The sequence below is a fragment of the Armigeres subalbatus genome, chromosome 3 (genome assembly GCF_024139115.2).
Source record: "Armigeres subalbatus isolate Guangzhou_Male chromosome 3, GZ_Asu_2, whole genome shotgun sequence".
Taxonomy (NCBI): Eukaryota; Metazoa; Arthropoda; class Insecta; order Diptera; family Culicidae; genus Armigeres; species Armigeres subalbatus.
In genome coordinates this window covers 324,184,402-324,211,426 of record NC_085141.1, presented here as the reverse complement: position 1 = coordinate 324,211,426, position 27,025 = coordinate 324,184,402, and the positions used below count along the sequence as shown (strand labels likewise).

General features: G+C 46.8%; 2 protein-coding genes across 6 annotated transcripts in view; one reads left to right on the top strand and one right to left on the bottom strand.

Moving 5' to 3' along the window:
- LOC134225506 (uncharacterized) overlaps positions 1-20,539 on the top strand; it is a 161,929-nt gene extending 141,390 nt beyond the window's left edge. For all 5 annotated transcript variants that reach the window (XM_062705662.1, XM_062705663.1, XM_062705666.1 and 2 more), the window contains 2 exons: positions 19,290-19,468; positions 19,532-20,539. In XM_062705662.1, the coding sequence (XP_062561646.1) occupies positions 19,290-19,468; positions 19,532-20,005 (653 nt within the window). In that variant the 3' untranslated portion in view covers positions 20,006-20,539. The remainder of the gene's footprint in view (positions 1-19,289; positions 19,469-19,531) is intronic.
- Positions 20,540-23,551: 3,012 nt separating this feature from the next.
- LOC134222697 (uncharacterized protein K02A2.6-like) lies at positions 23,552-26,590 on the bottom strand. Its single transcript, XM_062701858.1, has one exon. The coding sequence runs from the start codon at positions 26,588-26,590 to the stop codon at positions 23,552-23,554; it is 3,039 nt and encodes a 1,012-aa protein (XP_062557842.1).
- Positions 26,591-27,025: the final 435 nt, after the last annotated feature.

The following is a 27,025-nucleotide window of genomic DNA, read 5'->3' as shown; positions in this document are numbered from 1 at the left end:
CTTCTTTCTCCTTCCCTCATCCTTCTTCATTCTTCATTCTACCTGCTTCCTTCTTCATACTTTCTTCTTCCTTCCTCCTTTGTCCTTCTTTTCTTCTTCCTTCTTCATTCTTTCTTCTTCCTCCTTCTTGCTTCTTCCTTTTTCCTTTTTTTCTTCCTTTTTCCTTCTTCTTTCTTTCGTCTTTCTTTCTCCCTCTTCCTTCTTTCTTCTTCCTTCTTCATTATACCTTTTTCTTTCTTCCTTCTTCCTTCTTCTTTCTTCCTTCTTCCTTCTTCTTTCTTCCTTCTTCCTTCTTACATCTTCCTTCTTCCTTCTTTCTTCTTCCTTCTTCCTTCCTCCTTCCTTCTTCCTCCTTCTTCCTTCTTCCTTCTTCATTCTTCTTTCTTCCTTCCTCCTTCTTCCTTTTTCCTTCTTCCTTCTTCCTTCCTTTTTCCTTACTTCTTCTTCCCTTTTCCTTCTTCCTTCTGCCTTCTTCCTTCTTCTTTCTTTCTTCCTTCTTCTTTTTTCTTTCTTCCGTCTTTCTTCTTCCCTCTTCCTTTTTCCCTCTTCTTTCTTCCTTCTTTCTTCTTCCCTCTTCCTTCTACTTTTTTTCTTCTTCCTTCTTCATTCTTCTTCCTTCTTCTTTTTGCTTTCTTCGGTTTTTTTGTTCTTTCTCCCGTCTTCCTTCTTTCTTCTCACTTTTTTCCTTCTTCTTGCTTCCTTCTTTCTTCTTCCTTCTTCCTTCTTCCTCCTTCCTTCGTCTTCCTTCTTCTTTCCTTTTCCCATCTTCCTTCTTTTTTCTTCCTTATTCCCTTTTCCTTCTTCCTTTTTCCTCTTCCTCTTCCGCTTCCTCTTCCTTCTTCCTTTTTCCTTCTTCCTACTTCATTTTTCCTTCTTCATTCTCATTTTTTCCATCTTTTTTCTCCTCTTTTACTTCTACCTTCTTCATTCTGCTTTCTTCTTTCTCCCGTCTTCCTTCTTTCTTCTTCTTTCTTTCTTCGTCCTCCTTCCTTCAGCCTTCTTCCGTCTTTCTTCTTCCCTCTTACTTATTCCTCCTTTTTCTTTTTTTCTTCTTCCGTTCTACTTCTTCCTCACTTCACACTACTCACTTCTCACTCCCCAGTTCTCATTCGGCCTAATGGCCTTCGGCCTAATGACCTTCGGCCTAACGGCATTCGGCCTAATGACCCAGCATCCACGGGACTAACACTTGTATCCCTTCACGACAGTTTGTTTCGTAGTCAACAATCGCGGGAAGAAAAAAAAAGGTGCGATCCACACTGACAGTTCCATAAACGAAAAGCAGAAGAAAAGAGACTTCATCTATACTACGAAAACACAACCAAAACATCAGACCCCCGATTTGTCCGTGTCGTGAATCCAATGATCGTTGCGCATTGTATACGGTTGCCATTCATCCGGGTACGTTAGAGGAATGCCTCCGAGAAGAACAATTTGTCGGTCGTCATCAGGCAGTCGTAACGGTAATGGGCCAAACACAATGAATACGTTTGCGTTGCGTTTGACAGATTTCCCATGGTAAAACTTTCTTTCTTTTTGTGCATTTCTGCACACGTGCCCCAAACTGGCATGGCGTAGTTAACTACATGTGCAATGATGGTTGTGCCGACAAGACCCCTCGTTTCGGTAACCCAGGCCGGCACAGCGCTATGCTTCCCGATGACAGTGCGCAAAGAGAAGAAAATTGATGTACGTCGCCAGAGAACACCATACATCTACGTAGTGTACAAGACTAAACAAAAGAGAATGGAATAGAAAAACCACCCATGTCGAAGTTACTAATTCTATTGTCTAAAACTTAATCCTAAAGTAAATATAAACTATTAATTGAAATATTAAAGCTATTGCCTAATTGCTAATAGTACGGATTGATCTTTGGTATGTAATAAGCCTAAGATAGCCTAAGAAGATATATATATAATCGAATATGCTATTCTGTAGGCACATTGTTGTAACTGCTTGAGAATCTGCGACCCACACCTCCTTTGTTATCGGTCAACCAAAATTGTAAGTTTTGATGAATAATTAACTGAATTAAACCTAATAAAATCTAATTTAGCTTTAAGCTAACGTACCACACAATATCTGCGTTTGCTGAACGGAATTGGGAATCCGAATAAAACCAACAAACTTAAAGAATTTTGTTGTGGCAAGCAAGGATGGATGGTGAAAAATCCCAAAACCCGGACGCCCCACGGAACTGCCAGTCCTGCGATCGGCCCGATACAGCGGAGAGCGAGATGGTCCAGTGCAGCGCCTGCAAACTATGGGAGCACTTCGGATGTGCTGGAGTCGATGGGAGCGTGAAACAACACGATATAAGGTATGTCTGTGGGAAGTGCATGGCCAAGCAGGGACCTTCTACCGGAGGGGCCCTCCAAGTCCCCAGGGACGACAAGACGAAGAAGAAAGTCGCGAAAGGAAGTTCTAGAACAACGTCGAAAAGGGGGAAAACGGCTGCTGATCCACCGAAGAGTGTCTCGTCCAGTATCCGGGAGAAGCTATTGGATGAAGAGTTAAAGCTCGTCGCGGAAGAGCAGCGGCTGCAAGAAGAAGCACTACATGAGCAAGAAGATATTCGACGGCGCCAGTTGGCCGAAGAGGAACGCCGACTGGAGGAAAAACGGCGACTAGCGCAAGAGGAAAGTGAGATGCGCGGGCGAAAACTGCAGGAAGAGCTGGAGTTGAAGCGGAAGAAGATGCAGATTCGGAAGGAGTCGCTCGAGAAACGCCAGGCTCTCATCCGAGAAGCGGCGTTGACGAGCAGCAGGAGTGGTTCGGTCCAGAATTCAAGCGAGAAGGTGAAACAGTGGCTAGATTTGCAGAACGGTGTTGGAGGATCCAAAGGAGAACTAGGGGACGACGGCAATGGACAACGACAGCCTGCCAATCACGATCCACTAGAAAATCCTGTAGACCCAGCATTCGAATACCCCGATATCAGAGCGCTTTCGGTCGTGCCGGACCTTCCCGCTTTCCGAACGCGTCAGCTCAAATGATGCAAAATCCTTTACGGCGCTCGTCAAGACAGTCTGCCGATCACGATCCACGGGAACATCCCGCGGACCCAGCATTTCAGTACCCTGGTATCGGAGCGCTTCCGGTCGGGCCGGACTTTCCCCGCTTTCCGAACGCGCCAAGTCAATTAACGCAAAATCCTTTGCGACGCTCATTGACCATTCGTCCACCGGTTCACACGCTCACACAGGTGCAAATCGCTGCGCGGCAGGTTCTGGGAAAGGAGCTTCCTACCTTTGGAGGAATCCAGAAGACTGGCCTATCTTCATCAGCAACTGAGACAGTCCACAGCAACCTGTGGATACTCAGAAGCGGAGAATCTAGTCCGTCTTCAACGATGTTTGAAGGGCACGCGCTGGAGTCGGTTCGCAGCCGACTTCTCCTACCAGGAAGTGTACCGCACGTCATTCAGACCCTGCGTACGCTTTACGGTAGGCCAGAGCTGCTTATCCGTACTCTGATGACGAAGATCCGCCAGGTTCCAGCTCCTACGCACGATCGAATGGAAAAACTGATCCAATTCGGTCTCTCGGTGCAAAATCTGGTCGACCATATCAAAGCAGCAAACCAGCTGAACCATCTTTCGAATCCGGCGTTGATGCAGGAGCTTGTAGAGAAACTGCCTGGTTCGATGCGACTCGACTGGGCAATCTATAAGAACAAAACCAGCCGGCGACCCTCGAAACATTCGGGGACTTCATGGCCGGGCTGGTAACGGCGGCGAGTGAGGTGTCTTTCGAGCTCCCAGGAGAAAGTGCAACAGCAAGAAATGACAAGCGAAAGTCCAGGGAAACCGGGAACGTCTACGCACATTCCGGTGAACGAATCCCCCTTTCCGCGTCCGGTGGATCAGCTACCCCTGGAGCAACCGGCGGGCTAAATTCTCCAGTCAACACGAAGGCTAGCAAGCCATGCGCAGCGTGCGGTCGGAGCGGCCATCGGGTGGCAGAATGTCATCAGTTCAAGGGTGCGACTTTGGACGAACGCTGGAAACTTGTTCAGCTGAAGGGTTTATGTCGGACGTGCCTGAATAACCACGGGAAATGGCCGTGCCGTTCCTGGAATGGATGCGGCGTCGAAGCTTGTAGGCAAAAGCACAACACCCTCCTACACACCTCCTCTCCCCCCTCAGGAAACGTAGGAATGTCAGCGAGTCACGTGTTGTCGGACGATTTAAAATGGCCACTCTTTCGCATCGTGCCCGTCGTTCTTTTCAGCGACAGATCCTCCCAACCAATATTCGCCTTCATCGATGAGGGCTCTTCCTACACTCTGCTGGAGGAATCAGTCGCGAAGCAGCTAGGAGTTAGAGGTCAGCTAGAGCCACTAACACTCCAATGGACCGGCAACGTACAGCGGAAAGAGGCGAAATCACACCGTGTCCAGGTCGAAATCGCCGGAAAGGGTTCCGCCAATCGGCACAAGCTGGTGGATGCTCGTACGGTCAGCCGGCTTGTTCTACCTTCGCAATCTCTGAAATATGGGGAACTGGCTAATCGGTTTCCTCACCTTCGTGGTCTTCCCCTGGAGGACTACGAACTCGTCCAACCTAAGTTGCTGATAGGGCTAGACAATCTCAGACTGTGCGTCCCGCTGAAGCTGCGAGAAGGAGGACCGAAGGATCCGATCGGGGCGAAATGTAGACTTGGGTGGAGCATCTATGGCTGCATACCCGGTCAGCCGCTGCAAACGGCAATCGTTAGCTTTCATGTCGGGGCGGCATCTGATCCGGATCGAGAGTTGAACGAGCAGCTACGTGACTACTTCACCTTGGAGACTGCAGGCGTTTCGGGTCCTCGTGAGATTCCGGAGTCGGAAGAAGATAAGCGTGCTAGACAGCTGCTGGTGGACACAACGCGCCGCGTTCCCTCTGGATCGGGGTACGAAACCGGACTGCTTTGAAGAGCGGACGATCACAGTTTCCCGAAAGCTACCCCATGGCTGTACGTCGGTTGGAGGCGCTAGAGCGAAAGCTGCAGCAGAATCCAGAATTGGAAGGACGAGTGCGAGAGCAGATCGTGGAATACGAGCGTAAGGGATACGCCCACAAAGCAAGCCTGGCTGAACTGACGTCCGTAGCAGCTGAACAAGTCTGGTATCTCCCGTTGGGCGTCGTTACGAATCCCAGAAAACCCGGCAAGGTGCGGCTAATCTGGGATGCAGCAGCCAAAAAGAACAACGTTTCCTTCAACTCCAAGCTGCTCAAGGGCCCGGACCTACTGTCCCCGCTTCCGCAAGTTCTCCGTCAGTTTCGCCAGTTTCCAGTCGCCGTGTGTGGAGATATCATGGAGATGTTCCACCAAATAAAGATTCGAGCACCCGACTGCCAGTCGCAACGGTTTCTGTTCCGCGACAACCCGTCGGATCCACCTAGGGTGTATGTGATGGACGTCGCCACGTTTGGTTCGACCTGTTCTCCAACCTCTGCACAGTATGTCAAAAACCTCAACGCGGAAGAGTGTTCAGGCGAATATCCGCGGGCTGCCGCGGCTATCAAAAACAAGCACTACGTGGATGACTACCTGGACAGCTTCGAGATAGTCCAGGAGGCGATCGAGGTCGTCAACGAGGTTAAGTTGGTCCACTCTCTGGCTAGTTTCACGCTGCGTCACTTCTTGTCCAACGAAGCAGGTGTTCTCGAGAGAATCGGTGCGACATGCGAAATTGAGCCGAAGAACCTGGACCTACAACGTGGAGAAAAGCTGGAATCGGTGCTCGGCATGAAGTGGATTCCATCCGTCGATGTCTTCGTGTACACGTTCGGCCTGAGGGAAGATCTACAGTCCATACTCGCCGAAGGTCACATTCCGACAAAGAGGGAAATCGCCAGGATTGTGATGAGCTTGTTCGACCCTCTCGGGTTCATCGCCTTCTTCCTCGTACACGGTAAAATTCTGTTACAAGACATTTGGGCGAAAGGAACGGAGTGGGATCAACAGATACCGGAGGACATATATGAGCGGTGGCAGCAGTGGTCAAATCTCTTCGGACGACTGAGTGAGCTTCGAATTCCTCGGTGCTATTTCCGCTCGCCCTTCCCTGCAAGTCTCGACGGTCTTCAAGTACATCTATTCGTCGACGCCAGCGAGTCAGCATTCGCCTGCGCAGTGCACTTTCGCCTGGAGACAGACAGTGGTATACAAGTGGCGCTCGTCGGCGCCAAGACCAAAGTAGCTCCGCTAAAAACGCTCTCTATCCCTAGACTCGAGCTGAAAGCAGCCGTCCTCGGCGTTCGACTGTTAGAGACCATCCAGAACCAGCACAGTTTCACGATCAGCCGTCGCTTCTGCTGGAGTGATTCGGGTACGGTACTTGCGTGGATTCGCTCCCATGATCACAGGCGCTTTCACAAGTTTGTCGCCGTCCGCGTCGGTGAAATCCTGACTTCCACAGAGCAACGTGAGTGGAGGTGGGTGCCTACGAAGCTCAACGTCGCCGATCTAGCTACCAAGTGGGGATCTAGTCCGCAGTTAACCATGGACAGCCCTTGGTTCCAGGGGCCAACCTTCCTTAAAGACCCTGAAGAGGACTGGCCGCAACAACGAACGATCACTTCAACTGACGAAGAGCTACGACCTGCACACTTTCTCTCTGCACATTTCGATCCGATTGTGGATTTAGCTCGGTTTAGCAGTTGGACCAAATTACACCGTGCAACAGCCTACGTGCTGCGTTTCGTCGACAACATTCGCAGAAAGAAGCAAGGACTTGCGTTGGAGCTTGGCGTTCTCAACAGTGACAAACTACGGCGAGCAGAAGAAATGCTGTGGAAGCTAGCCCAAGTCGAGGCCTACCCTGATGAAGTCGCCGTTCTCGCTACATCTCAAGGTCCGCCGGATCGCCGTCACGTCGTGGTGAAGAAGTCCAGCAATATCTACTCGAAATGGCCTTTCATTGACGAGAGGAATTCTGCGGAGTCGTGGTCGAATCGAAGCTGCCCCTACGTAGCGATGGAAGCGAAGTTTCCTGTAATTCTCCCCGATCACTTTCTTCATCGTTGACTGGTTCCACCGCCATTTCCGTCACGCCAACCGAAAGACGGTTGTTAATGAGATTCGCCAGCGCTTCAATATCCCGATGCTAAGAAGATTGGTGGATAAGGTAGCTGGTAACTGCGTAGTGTGCCGCATCGCAAAGTCGGCTCCAAAACCACCCGCGATGGCTCCGCTTCCCGAAATGCGTCTGGCAGCGTTCAATCAACCGTTCACGTTCACCGGGTTGGACTATTTCGGCCCAGTGCTCGTCAAGATAGGCCGAAGCAACGTCAAGCGATGGGTGGCCCTATTCACCTGCCTGACTACCAGAGCAATCCATCTGGAGCTGGTACACTCCTTGAGCACGGAGTCATGTATCATGGCTGTTCAACGCTTCGTTTCCCGCCGCGGACTTCCAAGAGAATTCTGGACAGACAATGCCACATGTTTCAAGGGAACCAGCAACGAGTTGAACAAGCTTACCGAAGAAACGAAGAAAGCCCTGACCGAGAAGTTCACCACAGCGCAGACAACCTGGAAGTTCATCCCACCCGCTACTCCGCACATGGGTGGAGCGTGGGAGAGACTTGTGCGTTCAGTTAAGGTGGCGATCGGGGCAATAATAGATGGACCACGCAGACCGAACGACGAAACGTTGGAAACGATTCTGCTCGAGGCGGAGGCAATGATCAATTCTAGACCTCTGACCTACGTTCCGCTTGAGTCCGCAGATCAAGAGGCCCTGACGCCCAACCACTTTTGTTGGGCAATTCCTCTGGAATGAAATTTCTGGCTACGGAGAACTTGGACGTTCGTTCGACTCTTCGTAGCAGCTGGAAGCCAGCCAGGTACATCACCGGCGAGTTCTGGAATCGGTGGCTGAAAGAATACCTGCCGGTCATCACGCGCAGATGTAAGTGGCTCCAGGACGTCAAAGATATTGCGGTAGGAGACCTGGTCTTAGTGGTGGATGGGAAGGCAAAGAACCAGTGGATTCGGGGCCGAGTCGAAGAGGTCTACCCCGGACGAGATGGTAGAGTACGGCAAGCTTTGGTCCGAACATCGACAGGCGTTATCCGAAGAGCAGCCGCGAAGCTAGCTGTTCTAGATGTCGTGGAGGAACGTAAACTTTTCCCTGGAGTTTCGGATGTTCCTGATCCTCACCAAGGTTTACGGGCGGGGTATGTGCCGACAAGACCCCTCGTTTCGGTAACCCAGGCCGGCACAGCGCTATGCTTCCCGATGACAGTGCGCAAAGAGAAGAAAATTGATGTACGTCGCCAGAGAACACCATACATCTACGTAGTGTACAAGACTAAACAAAAGAGAATGGAATAGAAAAACCACCCATGTCGAAGTTACTAATTCTATTGTCTAAAACTTAATCCTAAAGTAAATATAAACTATTAATTGAAATATTAAAGCTATTGCCTAATTGCTAATAGTACGGATTGATCTTTGGTATGTAATAAGCCTAAATTTAAGTATCGTGAAGATATATATATATAATCGAATATGCTATTCTGTAGGCACATTGTTGTAACTGCTTGAGAATCTGCGACCCACACCTCCTTTGTTATCGGTCAACCAAAATTGTAAGTTTTGATGAATAATTAACTGAATTAAACCTAATAAAATCTAATTTAGCTTTAAGCTAACGTACCACACAATATCTGCGTTTGCTGAACGGAATTGGGAATCCGAATAAAACCAACAATGGTCTTAAAGACAGCTAGTTTGTTCTTCCGCGACAGTCAAGATCGATGAGACGGTAGGTAGGTAGGTAGGTTCTTCTGTTGTCAAGGGTGACTCCAAGGTAGTCGACTTCGTCGGGATCGGACCGTTCGACGGGGCAGTCGTTGCAAGGCTAGTCAACGTAAGCTGTAATGCCTCGCTGCAGCCTGGATCGGTAGTTCTGCTATGATAACGCTATAGTCAGCGTATAGTGCAAAGATGCCGCCAGCGGATAGTTGTGGGATATCTGATGTGTACAAATCGTACAATATTTGTCCCAGAAGGCTCCCCTGAGGTACTCCAGCGGACACATTCTGATGCACTGATGAGGATCCTGTAACTCGCACAGAGAAGGAACGACCCGACCCGTATCCGGACACATTTGCTTGTACAAGCTTGTGTATCAGGCCATTATGCCAGACGTTGTCGAAGGCTTTTTCGACGTCCAGAAGCACGATTGCAGTGTTATTCGACAGGGCTTTGTTCCGCAGGATTGTGTTTCCTACCCGAACAAGTTGGTGGACGGCATAATCAACAGTACAGTGTCCTTAACGGAACCGAATTGCACCAATTGCGAATGGCCATTAGGTCGAATTAGCAAAAAGAAGCAAGAAGTGAAAATGAGAAGTTTTTTCTGTATCGTACCTCTTCTTCCTCCTCCCTTCTTGCATCTTCCTTCTTCTTCCTGCTTTCTTCTGTTTTCTTCCTTCTTTCTCCCGTCTCCCTTCTTTCTTCCTTCTTTCTTCTTCCTTCCTTCTTCTTTCTTCAGTTTTCTTCCTTCTTTCTCCCGTTTTCTTTCTTTCTTCTTTCTTCCTTCTTCTTTCTTCTTTCATCCGTCTTCCTTCTTTCTTCTTCCTGCTTCTTTCTTCTTTCTATTTTCTTCCGTTTTCTTCCTTCTTTCTCCCGTCTTTTTTCTTTCTTCCTTCCTTCCTTCTTTCTTCTTCCTTCCTTTTTCTTTCTTCTTTCTTCTGTTTTCTTCCTTCTATCTCTCTTCTCCCTTCTTTCTTCTTTCTTCCTTCTTCCTCCTTCCTTCATCTTTCTTCCTTCTTCCGTCTTCCTTTTTCCTTTTTCCTTCTTCCTTCTTCCATCATTCTTCTTCCTTACTCCTTCTTCCATCTTGCTTCTTCCTTATTCCTTCTTCCTTCTTCCTTCTTCCATCTTCCATCTTCCTTCTTCATTCTTCCTTCTTTCTTCTTTCTTCTTTCTTATTCCTTCTTTCTTCTTTATTCTTTCTTCTTTCTTCTTTCTTCTTTCTTCATTCTTGTTCCTTCTTCCTTTTTTCTTCTTTCTTCTTTCTTCTTTCATTTTCCTTCTTCCTTTTTCCTTCTTCCTTCTTCTTTCTTCCTTCTTCCTTCTTCTTTCTTCCTTCTTCCTTCTTCTTTCTTCCTTCTTCCTTCTTCTTTCTCCCTTCTTCCTTCTGCCTTCTTCATTCTTCTTTCTTTTTTCTTCCTTCTTCCTTCTTCCGGCTTCTTTCTTTCTTCTTCGTTCTTCTTTCTTCCTTCTTCCTTCTTCCTTCTTCCTTCTTCCTTCTTCCTTCTTGCTTCTTTCTTCTTCCTTCTTCCTTCTTCCTTCTCCCTTCTCCCTTCTCTTTTCTTCCATTTTCCATCTTCCTTCTTCCATCTTCCTTCTTTCTTCCTTCTTCCTTCATACTTCTTCCTCCTTTTTCCTTCTTCCTTTCAACCTCTTCCTCATTGTGCACTACTCACTTCTTACTCCCCAGTTCTTATTCGGCCTAATGGCCATTCGGCCTAATGACCGTTCGGCCTAATAACCATTCGGCCTAATCTGCCGTAATCTGGAAAAGTGACGTAACAGCCATTTTACAACATGCATGTTTTCCATTTTTCTGTTAAAGAGCTCCATGAGTAGTACTCGTTAACACCATTTTTGGAAAATGGCGTATACGCCACTTTTTCAGATTACGGCAGTAATGGCCTTCGGCCTAATGACCCAGCATCGTTCATGGGGGCTCACCATAGAAGCACCGAGTTTGTGTGTCTTGTCAACCTGTTGTCGGAAAAGGGTTAGGGACAAAAGGTCGAAAGACAAAAGGTCGAAATGACAAAAGGTCGAAAGACAAAACGTCGAAAGACAAAAGGTCGAAAAGGACAAAAGGTCGAAAAGGACAAATGGTCGAAAGGGACAAAAGGTCGAAAGGACAAAACGTCGAACGGGACAAAAGGTCGAAAGGACAAAACGTCGAACGGGACAAAGGTCGAAAGAAAAAAATGTCAATAAGATCAAAAAGACGAAAGGGACAAAAGGTCGAAATAGACAAGAAACTGAAACGAAAAGAATCAATCTCGCAACAGAGTTGGCCTACACAGTTGGCAAAAAATCTGCTCTTTTATTTTTCACTATTTTTAACAATTAGATAAAATTCATTCAGTGAGTACAACTAATAGATGGATGTTTGAGTTTTCTAAATGTCACTTCGATTTGTCAAAATGGCGCACACCGCACATCAAATACACTGACGTGTATTACACGCAGGTGTATTTTTAATGCACGCGTCTGCATGGCTGAGGCGTGCACTATTTTGACAGATTAAAGTAACATTTAGAAAACCTAGACATCAATCTATTATTTGCACTCATTGAATGAATTTTATTTAATTATTAAAAATGGTGAAAAATAAAAGAGCAATATTTTTGCAAACTGAATAGGACAACTCTGTCTTGTGCAGTACAGGTTTTATTTCAACAATCTTTTTGCCTTTCCCGTACAACTAAGTTGTACCGAAAGGCTATCATTTCACTCCGAAAACGAACTCTTTATAGAAGCCCATAGTATTATATACCAATCGACTCAGCTCGACGAGCTGAGCACATGTCTGTCTGTCCGTGTTCCGTGTTCCTAAACAATGGAGGGGGAATCTGCTCAACAGACATCCTGGGTTGACCAGGAAGTGCTGGGTTAGGGGCCACCTCCAATGAGGGAGGCAGGGCTGCATCCCCGACCAGCTAAACCGTTTCCATTGCCGCCAAGCCCATCGTCCCTTCGGTACAACCAGAAAGTAATGCTTCAAAGGGGGCCAGTGCATGACGCATCCTCGAGGTTAGCTGCGTGTCCTTGCAGCATCGAACATCGTGACTCGCTTTTTTAGAAGAACACCATGGTATCGTGCCAGCGCATTGCCGGCTTTCCAGGTGGCCTTACCACGCCCTATGTCCTCGGAAGGTGGGCAGGGTCGACTTCGCGCCTGCTTCCCTCTGCACGACTGGTATCAAGAATGATGATGCCGCGTGCACCCCAAATTGACCTTTCTGCGATAGGGCCTATTCGCCAGCACACAGAGGGACTTGCCGACGCGAGGCCTATGCCTGCCCCAGCCTTGACGAGGACCCCTTTCCGTCCTCGGGCTCGGAACCCGCCCGGTTGACCGACGCCGCGAAAGCGACGATACCATGTTGTTCTTCGCGCGGCCACTTGTTCGATAAAAGGATCGAGAGCATGACCACCGGTATGACCCATGAAGCCGACTCCGATCCCTTGGACCACCTCTTATTTGCGCCTGAACTAGCCATCCTTGAGTCCACGCGCCACCTTCTGTGTAGCTCCGAGACGATTTGGGCGATAGCCGATAAAACGGCGTTCCAGCCAACTTCGTCTTTACACATCCTCCGAACTAGGTTGTCCGGGGTAGTGTCCAGACCACATGTGGCAAGCATGTGGTCACGCATTGCGCGAAAACGTGAGCACACGAACAACACGTGTTCCGCCGTTTCCTCTAAACCTGCGCACACCAAACACTCGGGCGAAGCCGAGCAAGCCAGCTGCTTTACCTGCACTTTGATTTTGCAGCACGCTTAAACGTCGGGCACATCGAGCCCCCATGGGTGCTTGCTTGCTGTTCACAGCTTTGCTGGAACAAATCAAACAATTGGGAGGGTTCGTGCAGCATTGTGCCTTATGTCCCTCCAATCCGCAGCGTCGGCAGAGATTGCTTCTGTCAGGGCCTTTGCAGTCCCATTGCTTGTGCCCCGGTTCCAGGCACTTGAAGCAAACTTCGGGTTGCTCGTATATGCGCACAGGGCATACCGACCATCCCACCTTGACGCTCCCTAACTTGACTACCTTTGAGGCGTCCGCTGCAGATAGCCGAACCAATGCTACCTGCGTCCCTGCCGGACCTTTCCGTAGCCGAACGGCTGCGGTGGTCGTCTCCACTTCACACTGTCGCCGCAGTGCCGTGACGAGCTCTTCGACTTCAGTGATCTCGTCCAGGTCTTTAACCCTTAGATTCACCTCCGTCGTGAGTGCCCTCACCTTGACCGTCTCGCCTAGGACCTCCTCCGCCAACTTCTTGTAGGGGGCGCCTTTGCGAGACGCCTCGCTTCAGCTCGAGTATCATCTCGCCCATCCGGGTACGTCTTATTCGACGTACGTCGGCGCCGAGTTCACCGAGCTTGACGTCACTCCTCATCGCCTTCAAAACATCCGAGTACTTAGCCTCGTCCGCCGTGATGACTAGGGCATCGCCCCTGGAGCGATTGGCGCCTACCCTAGACTTCTTGCTACCCTCATTCGCCTGGGCCTTCTTTTCGGCCCTTGACGTCTTCGGTTTCCTCTTGTTCTTGACCAGGGTCCAGGAGGCGTCATCTATTTCCCTGGTCTGGTGCGGCTGAGAACTTTCAGCCTGCCGTAACCCCTTACCACCGTCTTGCCTGAGTGGACGGACCTTTCCAGGTCCTTCCTCCCCCGGTTTTGGAGGTATCAGGTATCAGGTATCAGAACGTCGGCTCCAGGGGCACGTTCACCTCAATTCGGGAGATTTGTGCCATCGCCTTCACAGCCTTTCTCATCACGCACCTGACGGAAAAGGAAATGAATAAAAAGGAAAGGAATATGGATAGGGCATACAACGTATACAACACGTACAAAAGCTCATAGCTCCTTACCACAACGGGTTATGAACAACAGAATGCTTTGAAGGTTCAGGTTTCTGTAGTCAGTTTCACTTAGTAAGTGTTTACCAAATATTTGGAAACGCAGTTGCGCATAAACTGGGCAGTTACATATCAGATGATAAGCAGTTTCATAATCGGATTCACAACCATCACAGACAAAGGATTCAACACGTTGAATATTTGCCATGTGATAGTTGAGTCGGCAGTGACCTGTCAAGGCCTTGACTAAGACACTGCAATTCTGTTTAGACAGATTAGCTAAATAGTTAGCTACTACCGGAGATGGCTCTCGGATATACAATTTTGTTTGTCGACATGAATCCAAACTACTCCAATACCGTTTGTGCTGAGTGGAAGCCCAAGAGCTAATCAAACGCTTCACCCAACACTTAGATATTGGAATAGCTGGCTCAGGACCAAAAAGTCTTGTGATGCTCCAGTGCGAGCTAACTCATCAGCCAATTCGTTTCCAGCTATGGACGAATGGCCAGGTACCCATATAAGGTACAATGTATTAACTGAATTCAGTTCCTCTATTTGAGTTCGACATGCGATTACTAACTTCGACCTTGAGGTGGCCGAAGCGAGGGCTTTGATAGCTGCTTGACTATCTGAACAGAAGTATATTACTTTGCCAATTATGTGTTTCTGAAGTGCAGATTGCACTCCACACATAATGGTAAATATTTCCGCTTGAAAGACAGTGCAGTGTCTACCCAGTGAGTGTGAGTGTTCCAATCTTAGCTCACGCCAGTAGACACCTGCACCTACTCTATCTTCGAAGAGGGAGACGTCATTGTAACAAACAGTGCTGTCCGACATACTTCTTTCCATATAGCCAGATGTCCACTCATTTCACGAGGGAAATTGTGTTGAAAATGTCCTATAAGGAAAACTACTAGCGAGTGTGAGATCACTTGGAGCAAGGACTGTTCTGTCCCAATCAACCATGAGTTGTAACAACGAAGTGTGTGTAGAACTGCGGTTTACAGGATTCTCTTCCAAGAAACCGAGAACCCATAATCGGTAAGTACAAGAAAGTGCTTCTTGTTTGAGATGTATGTGTAGTGGGACAACGTCGAGAAGAACCTCGAGAGCAGCCGTAGGAGTCGAAGAGAACGCACCAGTCATTGCCATTAGGCACATCCTTTGAAGATGGCCTAATTTAGACTGAATTGTCCTCACTTCACCCTTTTGCCACCACACAAGACATCCATAAGCCAAAATTGGTCGTACAACTGTTGTGTAAATCCATTTGATATATTTAGGTTTAAGACCCCAAGTTTTACTAAAAGTTCGTCGGCATTGGCCGAAAGTTATACACGCCTTTTTGACTCTGAACTCAATGTTAGGAGTCCAGGAGAGCTTGGAATCAAGAATTAGTCCCACATACTTTACCTGATCCGTTACATTGATTTCAGAGTCAAAAGATGTAATGGCCGAATACCGTTACGGTTACGTTTTTCCGTGAAAAGAACAATAGATGTTTTATTCGGATTAACCGAAAGGCCATATTGGCGACACCAACTTTCGACTGCCTGAAGAGCGTTTTGCATCAGGTCGAATAAAGTAGTAATACACAAACCGACTATTGTTCTTGACCAGGGTCCAGGAGGCGTCATTCCCCTCTATTTCCCTGGTCTGGTGCGGCTGAGAACTTTCAGCCTGCCATAACCCCTTACCACCGTCTTGCCTGAGTGGACGGACCTTTCCAGGTCCTTCCTCCCCCGGTTTTGGAGGTACCTGACCGGGGTTCAGCTTCCCAGCCCCACTACCCTTGTTCGGGGTAGTAACCCTCCGCGTTTTGGAGCGGCCCCTGGGAGCTCTTCCCCTGGAGACTGTCTCCTGTTTTTGTGTCTGCTCCGTTGGAGTAGTCACCCCGACGTACCCGCAAATACTAGAGCCTCAGTCCGGGTAGACTTTGGCACCACCGTCTTAGCTGGCACGCCTTCGGTCGACTCGACCTTGCCCGAGTCCGCGAATCCTTGGGCCTCAGTCTGCAGACCTCGACTCCACCGATTTCACGGGTTTACACTTGGCCGTCCCGACCGCCCTCTCCAGCTTGGCGTCCAGCATCGACTTTCGAAGTTTCTGCAAGCTCCTCTTGAGGTCCTTGCTGATATTATGCTTCGATGACGCAAAGTCGATTATGGCGTCCAGCTGTTCCGTCGCCACCTCGAAGGCCGAAAGCCCATCGCGTTTGCGGTTCATCGCCTTCACAAGCCATGGGCCGTCAATAACCCCTTCCGGCGTTTTTATAGCCGAGAGGAAGGTTGAGTGACCCACGCTGGCGCTGCGCACTGAGCTGCCGACTATTGCCTCTGGCCTCCTAGGCGGAGACCTTAACAACCCACCTCTTGCGAAGGGATTGTCACCTACACTACTACCACTAATTGAAGAATTGACTTGGTTTTCCATTTTGGTCCCACGAGTAGTTCGGGAGAAGAGGTCCACCACGCCAGAGCCCAGCATGACGCGGTAAGGGACAATTACTGTGGAGGGTGCCCAGGTACCCCACAGGCTCCGTTAAAGGCCTAGCTTATTATTTCACACCCCTGGCCATGCATCCCCTCGGCACGGGTCGCTTGACGCCTTGGGATTAGGGGTTAGGGACGATGGTCCCGGTCTAACTCGCAGTGGCCATGGGGAGGGGTCGTCAAGCCCTTGGACAAAGTCCCTGCTGTCTGTCCGTGTGTATGTATGTGTGTGTGTATGTGTGTGCACAAAAGCTATATAAAACATTAGACAACTTTTCGTATAGAAATCCTTAACCGATTTTCTCGCAACAAATTTCATTCGACAGGGTACAAAGCCTTGTTGATCACTATTGAATTTTATAACGATTGGTCATTGCGTTTAAAAGTTATGAAGAAAAAGGTACATTGGACCATATAAACTCCATATAAGGTTGGTGTCTTAACTAAATGCGAGAAAGGCACCACCAACGCTAGGTGGATTAATCTGGGTTTTATCTCTAACAGAACCATCTAGATATTTTGAATATTGTTTCATAGTCATTACTCCTTCTTTGAAAATGGCTCATTCTTCAACTTTGATTAATGTGATGAGTGTGTAATTTCTGCTTGAATTTAAATGCATTTCACAAATTTCTTTGGAATTCACAAAACTTGTTATCAGCCTGTTCTTGATCGACCTTTTGACCTTTCGACCTTTTCGTCATTTTCGACCTTTTCGTCATTTTCGACCTTTTGTCCCTTTCGGCCTTTTGTCCTTTTCGACCTTTTGTTCCTTTCGACCTTTTGTCCTTTCGACCTTTTGTCCTTTCGACCTTCTGTCCCTTTCGACGTTTTGTCCTTTCGACCTTTTGTCTTTCGATCTTTTGTCATAGATTCGTCGGAAAATAAGCTTGCTGTCGAGGGTCAAGCCAAGGAAGTGGGCCTCATTGGCCCATTCCACAGCGATGGCCTCGATGACATTCAACTGGAAGCTTGGCAGCAGGCGATAGTTGATTCTGTATCGAAGTGCGATGGCCACACCACTATGGCCTCCCCTGGACGGCCGGTCAAGTCGTACGATGCGAAAGTCCGTCAACATGTTGACTTTCGGTTTTATGTGTGTTTTGGTGATGAACGCCACATCTATTTCCTTCACCAAAAGAAAATCTTTCAGCTCGATGGTGTTGCTCTTGAGCGAGTAAGTGTTCCAGTTGACCAGGCCCACCCTGGCAGCCATTTTCAATGATGAACATGCCAAGAATGAAGACCTGGTCGAAACGAGTTTTATATCCGCATATCCGAGTAACGAGCTGCGCGAAGATCGACATCAGTTGATCCGGGGTGTAGAGCGGAGCAAATTCTTCCGGTGGGAAAGTTTCGTTCTCCGGCTGCCGACGGAATCCAGGAGGAGGGAGTGAGGCCTTCGCTGGTGGATGTAACAGGTGGTGCTTGAATCGACGCAGCTGCTACTGCCAGACGCTTATGTGGTTGTAACGGTGGAAGGATTGGAATCGCTAGTCGGTGAGCAAGTCCGGTTGGATCGCCCTTCATAAAAACCAGCGGAAACTTCTCTTTCCGCTCTGGTTGCATGCGGTAGCTGCGATTCCTGGTTCTTAAGTTTCTTCGGCGGATTACCGGCATCGTCGATTGGCAACGACGATTATACGTTGCTCTGCAAAAGCTGCTTGGAGGTGTTATCCGCAGTGTGCTTCGGCACCTTTCCCGCGACCGAGTCGACCACCGAGTCTCCCATGACGGGTCTACACACTTAAATCGAGAACTTTGGCTCGGTAATTTTTTTTGCCGATTTTACCCGGTAAATATGAATTTGAACCGAGAGGTCAGTTAAGTTTGAAAAAAATACTGAGTTTTGTAATAAATTATACCGAGCTCTCAGCAATGCAATATCATTTACAGGATGTCGGTAAAATAGATTACCGATTTGCTCTGTTCAGCGAATTCGATTGAAGTTGTCAAAGATAAAATACCGATGATTCAGTGAAAAAAATATATCTTGCTGAGCTTACGGTAATACATTTACCGACTCCAGTTCACACTAGTTTTACATGGCACTCGATGTGACGCCATATTGAAAAATAATTTTTCATTCAAAGTTCTGAACTAAGGTTGTTTGTGCGTGTATTTGATTGTCGTTCCAATGAAATAAAATATTTTTATAATGATATTTCGGTAAGTAGAATTGATTCACCTTGCAGCTAGCAAAAATAAAATAAATCTAAATGAATTGCAGGAATATGGTTGCATCCGACGGGTTTGGCCTGTTCGCGTACATTTAGGGCAGAGGAAGCCAATCTTCTCGGCCCAAAACTACACGTCGCCAACTACGTCTACGGATGGGCCGTAAATCAATTTCCTCAAGATGGATCCGCCTTGGTCGCTGGGCACCTCAATACCCGTCGGATCTCAAATCAGGTAGCCGTAGCCGCCCATCTCAGGAATCGAAAAAGCTGCCCCTCAATAGACGTGGGTACAAGGCTGTTCACTTGTTAACTTTGTTCTAAAATACTGTAGAAAATGATATTTTTTTAAATAAAGCTTATTTCAATAAAAATTTGATTATTTTTTTGCTTATCAATAAAGAAAACAAAGCCAAATTACATTTTGCTCGGTTATATTCATAACCGAGATCCGTATTCCTTTTACAAATTCATCAGCATTTTTTTTACCGAGTCCTCAGTACCTGTTACAGATCAGCTCAGTATTTTTTGACATTTCCTCGTTGAGAGAGCAAACCGAGTACTCGGTAAATGGTTCAATTTTTTACTGAGCAGACTGCCGAGAGCTCAGCTGTTGAGAAATCGGTAATTCGTATACCGAGCCCGTTAACTTAAATTAAAGTGTGTAATCACAGCGAACGAACGAGAAAAAACACAAAATGCGCGAGCAAAAAGCACGCCAGTTCGCGCTGCACAAACTGGAATGGTCTTTTTGTAAAGGCTACCTTGCCACGAGGCTGTAAAGCCATAAGGCTGGATAAAGTTTAATTGAAGAGGAAATTTAAAAGAACTTCTCGAGAAAATTCCAAAGAATTTCCCGGTGAAGTTCAAAAGCATTAATATTCATATTCATATTAACATTGGACATAAATAAAATACATTCCTATTTTCAGAAGATTTTATTCATTCATTACAGTAATAACTAATTACAAAAAATATTTTTTCCAATCTTCTCCACAGTGAAGGAATCCGGTATGATTCTGTTACAAACCATCCCGAATACGATCGACATAGACATTTTTGAACAATCATTGCTGAAAACCTTTCCCCATGTTGTCAGCGTTCATGATCTGCACATTTGGCAACTCAGCGGTGAAAAGTATGTCGCAACAGCACACATAATTTTTCAGGATCCTAAGGTAGTTATCTAGTTGAAAGGAAACCGTATATCAAATTTTGATAACATCGTAAATTTTTTCAAGGTATATTCTGAAGTCAACGACATGGTAATAAACTTCTTCCACGATCAAGGCATCAGCAAGGTTACCATCCAGCCCGAGTTCAAAACCAAGCTACCAGTGTTGCCTTTGTTGGCGCCCCCCATCGTTACGACCGCCACTACCGCCAAAACTTCCACCAGTTCGTGCCTGATGCAGTGCCGCCAACAGGCTTGCCTCCAGAAGCACTGCTGCGAAAATATCATCAGGGACGACGGCAAGAAATCTTCTGCCAAATCCAACTCTACCTCCAAGGAGAAGATCGAACAGATCCCAATGGAAGTCCACCACCGACAACTGGAAGCCGGAACGATTTCGAAGGAAGTTACCTCAATCTCCGAAACCATTAGCCCCACGCTGGTCATCGAGAATGAAGCTCCAGCGTCAACGAGTGCAAGCGGTGCGGAGGCACCAGTGACGGAAGAGATCCACATAGAGACCATCAAACAACGCTACTAGTGTAAAGTACAAAGAACCAGTAAGACTGACCGAGTCGGAAGGTAGAACAGTCGAAAGAGAATCCGTTACGCTTATTGTAGTTTCAAAGTGTGTTTTTAAGTTTTAACTATTAACTCGACAGAGATGTTTCGATAACACTACAATAAATATTAGGTGAAGCGATCTAACGACGGTAGACAAAAAAAGCTACTCAAACATAGCAAATAAAAAAAACGAAACCTCTGAATCCTAACAAAACTATAAAATTAAGATGTGGTGATCCATGTGATAGCTTTACTTGCTCTAGAGCATTAAGCCATATGAGAAAAAAAATGTGGAAGTGTGTGAGAGATATCCTAAGATGTTCAATCCCGATGTTTGGGAAACGATTAACAAATAATGAAACAATATTTTCTACTTTAGAAAGTCATTAAACTTTGTTATGCATTTCTACAGTTTGATAGGCGTAGTATTAACAGCTATTAACTATACAATATAATAATTGAAGACGAAAATAAACGAATTTAAGAGGTACAATATTGAAATAAAATGAAAGCAAGAATGATTTTTATTATTTTTGGTATGTTGACATTTCCTTATCGACCGAAAATAGTAGAAGCGTAAGTACTAGAACGCTAGTGGAGCTGTAGTCATTTAAATTATTTTGCCAAATTATGCTTCAACGAGATTCAATTGGCCATAATTTATGCATCATGTTGTAGGGTATGTTTGGTTTCGTCTCCAACATTGGTTTGACACTTGTAGTACCAGTACATTGGCTGCCAGGTCGAAGTAACCTAGATGTTAGTCAAGCGAACAGGAACGACATTAGCAATTTTATACTTTTGCATCAACTTTTGCAACACTGAAACGAAATCCATTGTGATAAAAAAAAATACATTTTCCGTAAAGCATGTGGCCGGGGTTCTGCCAAATCGCACTATCCTACAGCTACCATGGTAAGGAAAAGGGTTAACGTGATTTTCTCACAGATACTACATTTTGTGAAGTTCTTAGATGTTACCGAATTTCAGCTTCCAGCTACATATAAACAGACATTGAAATATCACCACTTACAGTTGAAAAAGGAACACGGGTGCCCTGTCGGCTGCATAAGGGTTAACAGATTTAATTGATTCAAAATCGTATTGGATTTCTCAATACCCCATAACTGAGGAAATCCTACAGCAAATGTGTAGGTAGATGAATTGATATTAAATGATTTCCGATTAACTTTTACGACCAAAATATCACAAGTCAGTCAAAAAGCCGCCTGGTGCGTTTTGGAAGAACCCCGACCATGTAATTGTTGAAGAATTTTCTTCAAAGGGTTGCGAAGTCAATTGTATTAGAAACAGGTCTGTTAGCAACGAAAGAACAACGAATAATAATTTATTGAGCACATAATAATGCTGTCCAATGAGCAGCAGATGTTCAAGTCCTGCTCGTTCTTTTTTGACAACAAATGGACACGAGAAGGATGGGAATAACTTCGAGCTGCTCATTGGACAGCATTAATAATACATAGGTTACTATAGGTTTCTAACATTCCCCCTTAACCTTGAATTCCTTTAATTCCTATTAAAAATCTTGCTTCTTTTAGTTTTGGATAAGGAACTGCCTTTGTCAAAATATCTGCCGCTTGTGAACCAGTATCGACGTGATGTAGTTCGATTGACTTCCTCTCGATCTGCTCGCTTACAAAGTGATGACGCAAATCAATATGTTTCTAGTTTCGTTCTTGCAGAATACCCAGCATCTTTTTCCGTCAGACAAATAGCACTCCGGTTGTCGCAATACATTGGTAATGGGTTTTCGATTCCATGAAGCTCGGCTCTAAAGGACCTCCACCATAACGCTTCTTGTACCGCAGAAGAGAGTGCCATATATTCAGCTTCCGTAGTCGATAAGGCAACAATTGGTTGTCGTCTGAAACTCCAAGCAACCGCACCTCCTGAGTAGACGAATACATATCCAGTTACCGATCTTCTTGTTTCGATATCGTTACCCCAATCCGCATCACTGTATCCTTTAAATGTTGCTTGATTATTCTTTTCATAGACAAGCGTTTGACTCTTTGTTCCTTTTAAGTATCTAAGAATCCATTTAGCTGCTGTCCAATGGGCATCTCCGGGATTACAACTGAAGGAACTGACAATATTGACAGCATAAGCAATATCTGGTCTGGAATGGAATTTTTGACATGCGTTGAATTTCTTCGGTTGATTTTGGACACATATCTCTGGTTAGTCGTTGATTCAGATCATACGGTGTTGATACGGTATTACAATCGGTCATTCCAAATTGTTGTACATAGTAATTCATTCACATAACGCTCTTGATCCAGCATAATCTTCCCTTTGGTTCGGCTACCACGAATGCCAAGTATTTGTTGTACAACACCCAAATATTTCATTAGAAATTTCGTCATTAGTTGCTTCTTAACCATCGCCACTAGTTCTTCATCGTTTGAAAATATTAGTAGATCATCAACATAAACTGCAATAATAATGATCTTCCCATCGACTATTTTAAAGTGTAAACATGCGTCTAATTTTCATCTCTTCAATCCTATTCTTTGTAGCTCTTCATCTAGGTTTGAATTCCAGAAGCGTTGTTTCAGACCGTATAAGGCCTTTTTAAGTCGGCATACTTTCCCATTGTCTACTGCAAAGCCTTCAGGTTGCTGCATATATATTTCTTCATTGATTAGGTTGCCTTGAAAATGCTGTAAATGCATCCAGTTGATAAATTTGCAAATCCAGCTTGACCGCTACTGCCATCAAATAACGAATAGTCGCATATCTCACCACAGGCGCATAGGTTTCCTGATCAACACCTTTTACCTGCTGATATCCTTTGATTACTAGTCGTGCCTTGTATCGTTCAGCCGATCCGTCAGTCTTCGTTTTTATCTTGTAGACCCATTTTGATTCGAGCGCTTTTCGGTCCGGAGGCAATTCCGTTAGTTCACATGTTTCGTTGTCATCCAATGATTTCATTTCCAGCCAGCATGGCATCTTGCCATGAATTACTATCATCACGCTGCATCGCTTCTTGTTAAGTTGAAGGTTCACCCTTGATCGGTACATTGGATACAGGAACATTTTGAGAAGCGGTATTGAAATTCATTTGCAAAATTAAGATACTTGCCTAGAATTCGGCGCTCCTGTCCACTGCGCCTTATGAGATTCTTTTGATACTTCACCATCCTTCTTGCATTCGGACGCATAATGACCCATTTGTCTGCATCGATAACTTTTATACCGTGAAACCCGATGGTTTTCTTCTCGCGATCCTCTACATAAGAGGAATAAAACGCGTAGAGAATAGTGATTAAAACTATATTTCGCGACACATTAAAACGGTACAAAACTAACTTATGTACGAGACGTAAACAAAACTGAAACTACATACAAAACAAATACAACGACAACCACATTGAAATCTCATTGATGCGCATCTCCAGCATCACACAGTGACAGCTATGCTGCCTAGTGAGAGCATTAGCGGCGTGCAGGGTACCGAATGGTACGCTGCGATAAGGTTGTCTGCAACATCTCCCTCTCAATACAGGTGGTAGGGATCGAACCTATTTGGCGGTCTTCGTACTCGAGATGAGCGCCTTGGAGGATCTACCACCGGTTCCACTTCGATAGCAGAATCGAATTCGGTCGATGTTGACGTTGCTGATGATGTTGACGAAGTCGGCTCGATTCGTGGCGTGGACGAAACACAAGCCGGCAAGGGACTTGAGACTGACACCGATGATGGAGTTGAAGCAGAGGCGTTCCGAACAGGCGAAGATGCCAGAGTGCCGGCTGATTCATTTGGAAGATTCCAAGCACCCAACAGGATATCGAGCAGCAATGAATACTGGCGAGAACTGGCTTCATTAGTGGATTGGTTTTGCGTCGTGTCAGCATCAAGACGCGATCCGCGAAGGATATTAATGGTCACTGCCGATGTGATACGGTTGGTTTGAACGATCTCTGGCCACTTTGAGAACGAGTCTACAACGATGAGGTAGTACTCGCCTTCGATCGGACCGGCGTAGTCAATGTGGACACGTTGCCACGGAACTGTTGGATTTGGCCATGGCACCGGTAGAGAATGAGGAGGTGATTTGGCCACTGATGCGCATTGTTGACATGTCTTCACGAAGTTCACGATGTCAGCATCCAAACTGGGCCAGTAGACATAACTCCTGGCAAGGGCTTTCATTCGCTGCATGCCGGGATGACCACGATGAAGTTGCTCAAGGCATCGCTTGCGTTGTAGCGATGGAATGACGAGCCGTTCGGCAAACAAGATGCACCCATCTACCACGGAGAGCGATTCCTGTCTGGATTGGAACCGTTTGATGTCGGACCCCGGAAGTTTGGACTGGGGCCAACCGTGTTGAACGTGGTGGTAGACTGTTCGGAGCAGAGGGTCTGCTTGGGTGCTTTGCGCGACGGCTCTGAAATTGAGAGGCAAAACTTTAACCGTATTAGACACTACTGACCTAAGGTCCTCTTCCAAGTTGAGGCTCGCGATGACGTAATCCTCGTCGGGCTTGACATGTTGGTTAATCAATCGCGAGAGCAGGTCTGCATTTCCAAACTTGTGAGTTGGCACATACTCGATGTCGATATCGTAGAGAAGCAAGTTCAAAGCGAAGCGTTGGAGGCGATTGGCGGTATACACTGGTATTCCCTGCTTGGAACCGAAAATTCGTAGCAGAGGCTGATGGTCGGTTTGCAGTCGGAAGTGCCGCCCGAAAAGCATCTTGTGAAACTTCGTTACAGCGAAGACGATGGCCAAACCTTCTCGATCCGGCTGACTATACCCTTGCTCGGCTTTCGTGAGTGCTCTAGACGCATGCTGGACGACCTTGACGGTGCCGTCGGGGAACTTGTGGCTGATCGTTGCTCCGAGCCCGACAGAAGAAGCGTCGGCGGACACTATGATCTCCCGCTTAGGATCGTAATGAGTAAGGAGTAGATCCGAGGAAAAAATTCGCTTGAATTGCTCAAACGCTGTTTGGCACTCTGCATTCCATTGGAATTTCGCTTCAGCTTTGAGGAGATTGTCGAGCGGATAACGTAGCTTGCGCATATTGGGGACGAGCTTGCCATAATAGTTGATGGCCCCCAAAAACGAACGCGTTTCAGACACATTTGTGGGAGTTGGCAGCTTCATAATTGCCTCGATCTTAGCTGGATCTGGACGTAACCCGCGAGCATTGATGACGAGGCCTACGTACTTCACTTGTTGCTTGCGAAATGTGCACTTTTCAGAACGAATTGTGAAGCCGAAATCTTGAATTCGCTTCAGAGCAGCCCGTAGATTGCGATCGTGTTCTTCCTCCGTTCTTCCGCCGATTATGACATCATCCAAATAGCCGGAAGTGCACTCTAAGCCGGCTAGCATCGTGTCGATGACTTGCTGAAACGCCCCAGGCGCGATCTTCACACCGGGAGGCAGACGATTGTAGGAATAGAGACCCCGATGCGTGTTGATCGTGAGCAACCTACGGTGCTGCTCATCAACCTCCACTTGCAAGAAGGCATCCGACAAATCAATCTGGCTGAAAACCTTACAATTAGCCAGCTTGGCGAAAATATCATCCGGAAGGGGAAGCGGATACTGGTTTAGCTGAAGCGCTGCATTCAACCCTGTGGAATAGTCTCCGCAAATTCGAATGGAACCATTGGCTTTACGAACGACAACGATTGGAGCGGCCCACTCTGAATATTCGACCGGGGTGATGATATTTAGCTTCTCTAGGCGGTCGAGCTCAAGATCTACGGCGTCGTACATAGCGTATGCAACCGGACGTTTCGGGACGAAAACGGGTCGAATGTTTTCTTTCAGCTCTAACTTCACTTTCGTTTTGCTGCACAAGCCGAGTTGCTCGCTGAACACGTTGGGGAAAATCGACTTGAGAGCAGCGGTAGGCAACGAAGATCCGGTCACTTGACAGCAGAAGGTGTCCATGGGTACGGACCAGAGGTTGAAAACATCGACTAAATCAGCACCGAGTAGATGCAACTGGTTCGCAGTAACACGTATTCGTTCACGTCGCGTAATTTCTCCGATGGTAACGTTGCACTCGAATTCCCCATCGAGCAACAAGACATTTCCGGAAGCAGTCTTGGCTTTTACTGTTGCCGGCGATAGGGCAGGACTCCCTATTTTCTGCCAACTCTCCCTGCTGATGACAGTGATGTCGGAAGCGGTATCGAGTTGCAGCCGAATTTTTGATCCGAAAAGACCAACGGAGACGAATCTACGTCGCTGCTGCACACTGCACATGTCGACCATAACCACCTTGGTTGATATTACCCGTTTCCTGCGTTTGTTTCCTGGTTTCCGGGACTTAGCACTATCACAGTATCCTTCGCGGTGTCCAAATTGGCCGCAATCGGAGCATTTGTGGTTTTTATAACTGCAGTCCCGAATATAATGCAATGCACCGCAGAGCCAACACGGATAACTAGGCTTCTTGGCGGCGGCACCGGAAGAACGCTTTGGGGACTCTCTTTCTTGCTTGGCGAACCGGTTACCACCAAACTTCCTCACCACTTGTACTTGGCCGTATGGAGGTGGAGATTCAATCATCGCGCTGTCGTGCTTGAGGTTGAAAAGGCGCTGACACTCCTCGGAGAGCTGTTATAAGGTGACGTCATTGTTGTCCTCTATTTTAGTGAGGAGTCGGGTACGGATCTCGACGTCATTCTCCGATTTTAGGCCGCACACGTAGACCAATCACTTGAACTGCTCTTCTGTGAGCTTCCCCAGTTCGAACTCGACGCAAGCTTTGTTCACTCTGCAGGCGAACGCTACATGATCCTCGGTAGGATTCTTCGCAATCTGCAGACATCGGTATCGTCGGCTGATAATCGATTATTTCGCTCCGAACAAGCTTTTCAGCTTGTCCACTGTCTGCATGAAAGTAAACTCCTTTGGGAATTTAGGAAGAATGTAGCTCACGTACCTTTCATGCTCCGATAAGCCCAGTTTGCGCATGAGCAGACGAACTTTTGCCTCGTCGTC

Bases quoted from the DNA above. Each gene is read 5' to 3' on its own strand.
- LOC134222697 (XM_062701858.1), bottom strand. From the start codon at position 26,590: ATGATTGAATCTCCACCTCCATACGGCCAAGTACAAGTGGTGAGGAAG.